General features: G+C 46.1%; 1 protein-coding gene across 1 annotated transcript; it reads left to right on the top strand.

Moving 5' to 3' along the window:
• Positions 1 to 1362: 1362 nt before the first annotated feature.
• Positions 1363 to 10518, top strand: LOC125424818 (HEAT repeat-containing protein 6-like; the record flags this gene model as incomplete). The annotated part of the gene is made up of 5 exons (XM_048482245.1): positions 1363 to 1640; positions 4368 to 4545; positions 4699 to 4905; positions 8197 to 8296; positions 10172 to 10518. Coding segments are annotated over 5 exons (1110 nt in total), but the record flags the coding sequence as incomplete, so codon positions are not given.
• Positions 10519 to 11307: the final 789 nt, after the last annotated feature.

Genomic DNA, 11307 nt, shown 5'->3' with positions numbered 1-11307 from the left:
ACACTTAGGCAGAAAAAATCAAATGCCCAGATATAGGCTGGGGGACACCTGGATTGACCAAAGTACATGTGAAAACAATCTGGGGGATCTTAGTAGACCATAAATTGAACATGAGTCAGCAACGTATGCAACGGCCAAGAAAGCCAATGCAGTTCTGGGCTGCATCAATAGGAGTATAGTGTCTAGATCGAGGGATGTAATTGTACCTCTCTATTCTGCATTGGTTAGACCTCACCTAAAATACTGTGTCCAGTTCTGGGCACCACAATTCAAAAAGAGTATTGACAAGTTGGAGCAGGTCCAGAGGAGGGCAACCAAAATGGTGAAAGGTCTGGATTGTATGTCCTATGACCGTGGTGGCGAACCTTTTGCACTCCAGATGTTATGGACTACAATTCCCATCAGCCCCTGCCGGTATGGCCAATTGGCCACCCTGGCAGGGGCTGATGGGAATTGTAGTCATAACATCTGGAGTGCCAAAGGTTTGCCACCACTGCCCTATGAGGAACGGCTTAAGGAGCTAAGTATGTTTAGTCTGGAGAAGGTGAAGGGGTGACATGATAACTATGTTTCAGTATTTGAAGGGATGTGATGTTGAAGATGGAGCAAGCTTCTTTTCTGCCGTTGGCAGCGAGGTGCAGGGGGCAAAATGCGCCTGCTTTGAAAAGAAGTCCACAGCCATCCAGATCACCAACTTCCCTCTGCTGGACGGGTGATCGGTAATGAAATCCACAGAAATCACCTTCCAGACTCTCGAATGTGGAAATAACAGAGACCTGAGGAAAATCCTAAAGCAGTTTATTTCTAACAACGCGTAGAGTAGCAATAGGAAGCTGAATCTAAGCTCTCCAGCTTAGATCCAGAGATTATATCCTTCCCCTCCCCTATTTGTCCCACACCAAATGTGCCTTACAAATTCTACAACATTTGCACTACAGAGCTTCAAAGAACCTGGGAACCGTTCGCACCTTCTTGCAGGAGAGCTGGCGCCAGGGAGTTGCCAGGAAGGGGAGAGGGAAACAGGAAAGCAGTTACAGGAAAACATTTGCAATTCTTACACAGCAAGACATCAGGGCACTGACAGGCTTGGTCCTGACAACTAGTACAAGGAGAAATGGATTCAAAGTACAGGAAAAGAAATTTCACTTACACCTAAGCTTTAGGAAGATCTTCCTGACAGGGCTTTTCAACAGCACTGCCTCAGGTGGGGGGTGGAGCTTCTTTGGATGTTTTTAAACAGAGGCTGGTTGGCTGCCTGGCAGGAGTGCTTTGATTGTGTATTCCTGCTTGACTTGATGGTCTCTTCCGATTCTATGATTCTTTCTGTAGTAGATTTCAGTTGTGCGTTTTTGCTCCATTCAGCAGAGCAGAAGGAAAAAATCCAAGGCAAAACAGAAGAAGAAGAAGGCCGAAGGAGAATGGAAAGAAGACGCTGAAGGCAGCGGAGGAAGCAAGGAGCCCACGTTGTCTGGAGATGTCCCGCAAAATCCAGGCCCAGAGATTTGGAGACTCTCTCTGGACGAGACCCGGGCAGGACCCAAGAAGGATCATCTTCCTTTGCACGGTCCAGGCTGGAAAAGAATCAGCAGCAGCGAGTCGGAATATTCGGACGCCGAATCTGGAATACAGAGCAAAACAAGGTTTGTGATTGCAAGGGGGCCGCCCAGCACCTGCATGTACGTGGTTAGATTCTACTGTTCGATTAGCACCTAACGCTACTTCCGTGCTGAAATTTTCATGAGGAGTACACCAGATCAGTCGAGATTTCAATGTTGATTGAGCTGTCCAGTAACCTTGAGTCACCTTTTTATTTTATTTATTTATTTATTTTCGATTTATTATACCGCCCCATCCCCGTAGGGGAATTTTCAAACAGGCAGTTGGAAGTGATCTGCATGGTGGAATGCATAGCCCTGCACCCAGTTACAAAATCCCTCCTTTAGAACCTTGAAGAAAAGAGGCTGCAGTTGGGACTGTTGGAGGAGAGCAGTTGAGGGTTGAAGCTGGCAGGAGTGACGAAGCCTGGGGAGCCAGTGAGAATTGAGGGCTGTGTTGGCTGAAGTCTAGAGAGTTAGCGTGGGAGAGGCTTTTGCTTTTACAACATTTAACAAAGAAGGTGTCGGTTGACAGTTTAGAATTGGTAGGACCTTGCGATTTGTTACAGTTAATCTAGCTGTTTGAATTGCTTAGCTAAGAGGATATCTTAGAACTTCTGATCCAGCCTGTTTGCTCATGGGGCTGAAATGGACAGTGATATATGTTACAGTATTTTGTATTTCTTCCCACAGTAAACTTGTTTACAGTCTCTTGTAAACTTCTCGTGTCTACTGCACACTTTCCAGGAAGTGATTTGACATTTAAAGGAGGAGCAGCAGTGGTTTAGGAGGTTAAGAGCTCGTGTATCTAATCTGGAGGAACCAGGTTTGATTCCCAGCTCTGCCGCCTGAGCTGTGGAGACTTATCTGGGGAATTCAGGTTAGTCTGTACACTCCCACACATGCCAGCTGGGTGACCTTGGGCTAGTCACAGCTTCTCGGAGCTCTCTCAGCCCCACCTACCTCACAGGGTGTTTGTTGTGAGGGGGGAAGGGCAAGGAGATTGTAAGCCCCTTTGAGTCTCCTGCAGGAGAGAAAGGGAGATATAAATCCAAACTCCTCCTCCTCCTCCTCCTCCTCCTCCTCCTCCTCCTCCTCCTCCTTCTTCTTCTTCTTCTTGGACTTCATTGTAAGCTTTTGGTATAGCTCAGGGGTCTGCAACCTGCGGCTCTCCAGATGTTCGTGGACTACAAATCCCATCAGCCCCTGCTAGCATGGCCAATGGGTATAGCTGATGCTGCATACTCAGAAGTGCAATTTAAAGGGAAGTGGTAGAAAGGAGGTCGAGCCCCTTGACCAGCAACAGAGAAACACCTGGGCAGTCCAGGTCATAGCCAAGTGAGGGGTGCTTTGCTTTTGCCACAGTACATAAGCAGTATATTAGAAAATAATTTTATTGGTGCCTTTTTAACTGGGGCAGCTTCTTAGTCCGTAAAAGTACATTTAATCAAGTCATTCGGTGGGACTTTGGCTCAGAGGGAGAGAGGGTATGCTCTGCTTGCAGGCTGCCTGCATTTTCCGTCCCTGATATTTCCAGTTGAAGGATCTCAGGTGGCCGCTGTTAGACTTTTTTCTCCTTGAGAACTCAGAGAACGGTTACTATTTAGCTCACGCTGGGCAAGCCGACTAAGTCAAATGCAGCACAGACATTCAGGAGAGGGGATGAGTTGGTGACGGCTCACGTGTTGTACGGATCAAAAGGTCTCGCATTCCATCTGTGGGAAGCTCCAACTAAAAAAATCACACAGCTGGGAGCAACTTGGTCCTGAGAACTAAGAGCCGCTACCAGTCAGAGCAGCAGTGGCGTAGTGGCTAAGAGCAGGTGCACTCTGATCTGGAGGAACCAGGTTTGATTCCCAGCTCTGCCACTTGAGTTCTGGAGGCTTATCTGGGGAATTCAGATTAGCCTCTGCACTCCCACACACGCCAGCTGGGTGACCTTGGGCTAGTCACAGCTTCTTGGAGCTCTCTCAGCCCCACCCACCTCACAGGGTGTTTGTTGTGAGGGGGGAAGGGAAAGGAGATTGTCAGCCCCTTTGAGTCTCCTGCAGGAGAGAAAGAGGGGATATAAATCCAAACTCTTCTTCTTCTTCTTGTCGTCGTTGGTGGCCTTCCTGAAGGAATCGGATGTTAAGAAGCAGACTGCTGAGCCAGATGGGTCTTTGTGTTTCCGTTCCTAATTCCATTTGCTTCTTATTTTAGAGCACCTCGGACACGGCTCTTTTCTCCTGTTGACGCCTCTCCTGGCAACTTCCACTTTCCTCTCTCGTCTCTAATTGCTCAGAACCGAATCTCTTGAAATGAAACGAAACCTTTAATGGCATATCTGTTATACACTGGGAATTAAATTAATTTAAAAATCTGTTTAGACATGCAGCATGGAGAAACTAAAACGTTAAACCGTTGAATTAAAATTGGTAAGCATTTGAGAGCGTATCGTAAGGACAGCGCACAGAAATCTAGCAGTTGGTTCAAGAGTGGCAATTGAGTTGCTGTCTAGCAGGAACAGAGTTTGGGCAGCATCTGCAGAGCTGCCTAATCCAGCCATAAAAGGACTGAGGAGATTTTTCCGCTCGGCTTCATATAGAGGACAATGATAGAGAACATGGTGAACAGTTTCCTCGAGACCAAGGTTACAGCTGCAAGTTCTGTCTCTTCTCCTGGGTCACAATACAAATGATCGCTGTTACAACAACAGTCAGATCTGTGTTGTTACGGGTTATTTTTGAGCTCCCGTTCAGCAGTGTCTTCTGTCCTTGTCTTTGGTGCCAGGTCTTTTCAAGCGACAGTTCGCCAGGGGGCTTTAACCTGCTTCCTCTCTGCCGTGAAGTCAATCGAGAAGAAAGTCCTCTATGGCTACTGGTCTGCATTTGTACCTGACACGCCTGGTATAGGAAGCCCACAGTCACTATCGTTGATTACGATTGCTTTGAAAGACCCTTCTCCAAAGGTAGGATCGTTTTCTGGGCGTGAGAACTCTCTATTTTTCACGATTGGTTCCTCAAAGCTCTCGTTTCCTTGGCGACTTTCTCCCCGCCCCCACCCCAATGTGCTCCACCTGTCACGCTTCCGCCTTTCGTCAGGATGCCTCTTCCTGTTCCAGACGCGCACCTGTGCTCTTCAAGTACTTTCGGCGATCTTGGAAGGCTCCAAGCAGTTCCTTTCCATTGCTGAAGATGCCAGTGACCACAGGAGAGCTTTCACGCCATTCTCAGTCTCTGTTGCCTCCAGCGTCCGAGAGCTGCATCGCTGCCTACTGTTGGCCCTGGTGGCTGAATCTTCTTCCCAGACACTCACCCAGATAATCAAGGTAAACTGTTTGGCTGCAGAAATGCCTTTATTTTGCAAGTGATTATAGTTAGCTTCCAATGGAGCAAATCTGTTTGATAGTGTTAAGCCCTCAATTAATGCCTCCACTGGAGAATTATCAGTTAAAAACTGGTCAATTTTAGTCTGTTTACTAGACTTCTGACATGGAGAGAGGGGGGGGGGTGAAAGGTACTGTTTCCTCCCGTTCTTCATTTTAGATAGCAGCCGTAAAACAATCAGACAATGAGTAAAATATTCACACAGGAGCAATTATTTGCGCTAAGCTAAAAACAGACGCTTAAAACGCCAAAGGCTGGTAAAAAAATACTAAGTAGCTAAAAAGGCTTAAGAGCAAACTTCAAAAGTTCATTAAACTTCAGAAGTTCATTGGAAATCTATAATATAAAACAGAACCTTAACAACTAGTGTGTAATTAAAAAAAAAAACTTTAGTAGAAGTCTCAGGGCTTTTAGCTGAGAATTGGGTCTGTGGCGTCTCCACACCAGCTGGTCAGGAAATGAGCCAGCAAAAACCTCTCAAACTCTCTGGTTGAGCCAAGAAAATAAAAAATAAAACCAGCAGTTCAACCACACCTGATGATAGGGAAGCTCCAGGCTTCAGAAGTGCACAACTTGTTTTAAAAATAAAAAGGAAACAGACTCATTAGTCAGCACCGCTATTATTAAAATATTGTAGATTTTAGCCTGGTTTTAAAAGATCAACTCAGAAGGTTCTTTAGTATAGTCTGTCTCAACAAAATTGCAACAGAAAACTCTAAATTAAAAGAAAATGCTAAATACTAATACTAAGTTTGCCTACAAGTGCGCCAGTTTAGTGTATTGGACTAGTCCAGGGGGTCTGCAACCTGCGGCTCTCCGGATGTGCGTGGACTACAATTCCCATCAGCCCCTGCCAATTGGCCATGCTAACAGGGGCTGATGGGATTTGTAGTTCATGCACATCTGGAGACCCGCAGGTTGCAGACCCCTGGACTAGAGAATGGGCTAGGATCGGGCAGGGACTGGACAACTGTGCACACTAAAAGCTCATGGTTCTTTAACAATGCAAAGCAAGAGTTGAGTTGCATATGCAGGAAAGGAATTGGAAAGGAAAGGAATTGAGAATAAAACTGCAAGGATTGTCATGCCCTTATATAAAGCCGTGGTGCGACCGCACTTGGAGTACTGTGTTCAGTTCTGGTCGCCACATCTCAAAAAGGATATTGAAGAGATAGAAAAAGTGCAGAGAAGGGCAATGAGGATGATTGAGGGACTGGAGCACCTTCCTTATGAGGAGAGGCTGCAGCATTTGGGACTCTTTAGTTTGGAAAGGAGACGTCTGAGGGGGGATATGATTGAAGTCTATAAAATTATGCATGGGGTAGAAAATGTTGACAGAGAGAATTTTTTCTCTCTTTCTCATAATACTAGAACCAGGGGGCATCCATTGAAAATGCTGGGGGGAAGAATTAGGATTAATAAAAGGAAACACTTCTTCACGCAACGTGTGATTGGTGTTTGGAATATGCTGCCACAGGAGGTGGTGATGGCCACTAACCTGGATAGCTTTCAAAGGGGCTTGGACAGATTTATGGAGGAGAAGTCAATTTATGGCTACCAATCTTGATCTGCCTTGATCTGAGATTGCAAATGCCTTAGCAGGCCAGGTGCTCAGGAGCAGCAGCAGCAGAAGGCCATTGCTTTCACCTCCTGCATGTGATCTCCCAATGGCACCTGGTGGGCCACTGCGAGTAGCAGAGAGCTGGACTAGATGGACTCTGGTCTGATCCAGCTGGCTTGTTCTTATGTTCTTATGCAGCAGACCTATATGTGAGTGAAGGATGAAGGTCACTCGTTGTGTGGAGGGAGCGCAGTTTGTGTCAGCTGATGCTTCTACATTGGTGAATGCCAAAATCCCCTTATTGAAGTGGGCACTTTTTCAAGCCCAGCTGTAGCCTCGTGTACCCTTGAGGTGTTTACATGGGAAGTATTGCATCTCTGCAGTGTCCTGCAGAGGAGTAAAGTACTTTGCCCACGAGCCACTTAGGGCTTTACACTCTAGATCCGTGGTGGCAAACCTTTGACACTCCAGATGTTATGGACTACAATTCCCATCAGCCCCTGCGAACATGGCCAATTGTAGGGGCTGATGGGAATTGTAGTCCATAACATCTGGAGTGCCAAAGGTTCGCCACCACTGCTCTAGATTAATTGGCTCAAGAAAGGGAGATAGATTTTGTAAAAGTAATCATAAAATTCCATGATTTTGTAAAAGTAATCATAAAATTCCATGATAGAGATGAAATACAGGAGAAAAGGACTGTTTTCTTATCCCATAGTAATGCTTCAAACAAACAAACCCCAAAGCTAAACCCTAAGGCAGCCCCATGGGTTTTAATTTTGGAAACAATATTACAATTTCAAAAAGTTTCAGACATTCTCAGACTGTGATGTACATCAAATGCAGGAAAAAATAAATGTTGATTAGTTTTAGTATTTATATTTTGGTTTTTATACTGGTTTTAGTATTTATATTTTGTATTTTTGTAATTTTGTATTGTTGTGTTTTATTATGTATTGATATGTAAAGCCGCCTCGAGTCCTTCGGGAGATTGGTGGGGTATAAATGTAAAGTATGTATGTAAAATTCCTTGCAAGATCAGTGGAGTTTGATTTCGAATACCTTTAATGGCATATAAATAGTTTAACATTAACATTGCAAGGTAATAACAGCCTTTACAACTTCTGACGAGTTAAAATAACACCATTTAAAAATTTAGCCCCCGCTTCCAACAGCTCGTAGTTGTGGCTGTTTAAAAGATATATATAACCTTCTGTTTATCTGTAATGCCTTCACTTCCATGCAGGAAGGGGGTTATGTGCTTCTTCCTGTCTATCTCATAAAAAGGACAATCCAACAGCATATGAGATACTGTTTCCACAGAACCCATGCCACACGGGCATTTCCTTTCTTTATGTGGAATTCCAAGGTGGCGTCCAAGGCTAAAGGAGGAGGAATCAGTGGAGTTGGTGAACCTCTTTATTTAGATGCCCGACAAACCTACTGAAAATAATACAGAAGTAATTAAAACATTTCCTTTGTCTGGGAGTGTCATTTTAGAGATACTGCTCATTCCCAAAATGTGGATGTTCAACTTGAGACACTGCTGGGTCCGAAGATGGTTCGGTCTTGCCATGGTCAGCTCCACTTTGCCCCGAACTGCCCAAGACAGTAGGAGATAAAACTTTGAAACTGAAAGAAGAAATTATCTTTGTTTCTTGCATGTTTGCAGTGCTTGGCCAACCTCATACTAAATGCACCATACAGTCGCTTAAAGCCTGGACTGCTAACTCGAGTATGGAACCAGATAAAGCCATATATTAGACACAAAGGTATGCACAACATTTGAATTCTGTGTGTATGGATGCAGCAGTTTTGCTACTAAACGTTATTTTACATGTTTCAGTTTAGGAAGCTTGGTGTCTTTCGTAGTCATTTCGGGCAGCCCAAAACGTGACATGCGGAGGAAAAAAAATGGTGTTTCTCACAGCCATCTTGTTGCAAGTGGATATCATATACCTTTGCACATACATCTGGGAGATTAGGCTTCCTAGATCCGTGGTGGCGAACCTTTGGCACTCCAGATGTTGTGGACTACAATTCCCATCAGCCCCTGCCACCATGGCCAATTGGCCATGCTGGCAGGGGCTGGTGGGAATTGTAGTCCATAACATCTGGAGTGCCAAAGGTTCGCCACCACTGTCCTAGATATACATATATGTGTATTTCCCAGCATTCTTCACCTGATGGGATATTTAATGAAAGGGGGGGGGGGGGGGGGACAGAATAGATGTTTCACGACTTGTTGGCAAAGCCCAAAGTCTAGTTTTGTAACTGTCTTAAATTGGAGACAAGGAGGTGTGACATAGTTTATTAGATCACAAGGTAATGATTGTAAGACACATTTTTTGAGGCAGCCTCTGTTTAGAAATCTCCAAAGAAGGAGAGTCCACCACCCTCCGAGGCAGTGAATTCCATTGTCAAACAGCCTCGACAGTCAGGAAGTTCTTCCTAATGTCTAGGTGGAATCTCTTTTCCTGCACCTTGAACCCATTACTTCATGTCCTAGTCTCTGAGGCAGCAGAAAACAAGCTTGCTCCCTCTTCGACATGACAGCCCTGTAATTTATGATGCCAATAAAGGCTTTGGAATTGAAATTGACATGACAGCCCTTCAAATATTTAAACATAGCTATCATGTCCCCCCTTAACCTTCACTTCTCCAAACATCCCCAGCTCCCTAAGTCTCTCTTCGTAGGGCATAGATTGCAACAGTTCAGCTAGTATCTTGCTAGAAACCCTTCTGCCTTCCCCCTTCCCACAACCTGTCTTTGCCATCACCATAATTCCTTCATGTCTCACCATGGAGGTTTTCCTTAAATAGGGCCTCCTCTAATGCAGGCTGTCTACATCGAGAACACTTTATTCTTTAGGGTGCTGTGTGGTTTCCGGGCTGTATGGCCGTGTTCTAGCAGCATTCTGACGTTTCGCCTGCATCTGTGGCTGGCATCTTCAGAGGATCTGATGGTAGGAATGGAAAGCAAGTGGAGTATATATACTGTGAGGTGAAGAGGTGAGGCCATCTGAATAGAGTAGCCTGGCATGTGAGTCACAGAGAAGTCTGTAGCATGGGAGTAATAATGAAGCTAGCAAGGTCAATAGTTGAATGGATCTGAATAGAAGTATCCTGGTCTTTGTTCCCTTTGAGTGCTATAGTCTATAGTTGTCCTGTGTTTGTGTGGAGCTGATCAGTCACTGTCTTGATTCTAGAGATTTTCAACACTGGCAGCCAAATTCTGTTCATTTTCATGGTTTCTTCCTTCCTGTTGAAATTGTCCATGTGCTTGTGAATTTCAGTGGCTTCTCTGTGTAGTCTGACGTAGTGGTTGTCAGAGTGGTCCAGAATTTCTGTGTTTTCAAATAATATTCTGTGTCCATGCTGGTTTATCAAGTGTTCTGCTATTGCTGATTTTTCTGGCTGAAATAGTCTGCAGTGCCTTTCGTGTTCTTTGATTCGTGTCTGAGCACTGCGTTGGGTGGTTCCTATGTAGACTTGTCCACAGCTACAAGGTATGCGGTAGACTCCTGCAGTAGCTAGAGGACCCCTCTTATCCTTTGCTGAACGTAGCATTTGTTGAATTTTCTTAGTCGGTCTGTAGATTGTTTGTAGGTTATGTTTCTTCATCAGTTATTATTTCTTTCTTTCAGATGTGAATGTTCGTGTGTCTAGCCTCACGCTGCTGGGAGCCATTGTTTCAGTTCAAGCTCCTTTGCCAGAGGTACGACTGCTTCTGCACCAGCCCAGCTCTTCCGGGCTCAGTGACAGCGGATCCACTACACCCCGCTCTTCTGGACCACCTGATCGGCAGAGGACAGCCCCAGGGGAGCCGCCCCTTAGCCTGGAGAGCACGCCTGCTGAGCCCTGCTGGCTCATCCAGCTCTGCATCTCTCTCATTGTTCTGCCCAGGGAAGACAGCTACTCAGATAGCGATGCTGGCGGCACATCAAATGCCAGCATGTTTGAACCCTCTCCCGTCCGGCTGGAATCCTTGCAGGTAGGTGGCCGGATCCGGGTGGCTGCCTGATTCTTGCTAATATGATTGAAGTGCAACGCCTCAATCACATCATTTTAAATTAGGTGGTTTTAGTACGTATATATCAGTGATGGCGAACCTTCTCGAGACCGAGTGCCCAAATTGCAACCCAAAACCCACTTATTTATCGCAAAGTGCCAACACAGCAATTTAACCTGAATACTGAGGTTTTAGTCCTGCGTGCACCGGCCGCTCTGCCCTGCGCTGCTCCAGCACCCCCACCCCACCCCACCCCTCTGCCCCACCTGCTCGAGCAGGGGCCAGCCTGCTCTAGCCTCCAGCAAGTCTCTCCGGCACTGCTCTGCGCCTCTCTAACATCTCTGCCTCCTCTGCCCCCCACCCCCCCAGGCATCAGCCACCCGGAGCACAGGCCTCCTCTAGGCACTAGGTTCACCAGCCCTCCCTGCTTGCTGTGGGGCGTTGTGCCCAGCGGCCCAGGCCAGCCTAGGGGTGTATGTGTGTGTGTGTGGGGGTGATTTTCTACCCCCCCCCCATGTTGAACTCTGTGCGTGCATGTCCACAGAGAGGGCTCTGAGTGCCACCTCTGGCACTCGTGCCATAGGTTCGCCATCACTGGTATATATTTAGGAAAGAATACGAAGTTCTCTTAGCTGAAACTGTAACGTAAGGTCTGCTGGTTGGAAATGAACTGTTTAGCCTGGGACAGATCCTCCCTGTGAAGTGAAGAAGAAGAAGAGGAGTTTGGATTTATATCCCCCCTTTCTCTCCTGCAGGAGACTCAAAGGGGCT

The sequence above is a fragment of the Sphaerodactylus townsendi genome, unplaced genomic scaffold, assembly GCF_021028975.2.
Source record: "Sphaerodactylus townsendi isolate TG3544 unplaced genomic scaffold, MPM_Stown_v2.3 scaffold_1121, whole genome shotgun sequence".
Classification (NCBI taxonomy): Eukaryota; Metazoa; Chordata; class Lepidosauria; order Squamata; family Sphaerodactylidae; genus Sphaerodactylus; species Sphaerodactylus townsendi.
This window is presented reverse-complemented; position numbering and strand designations above follow the sequence as displayed.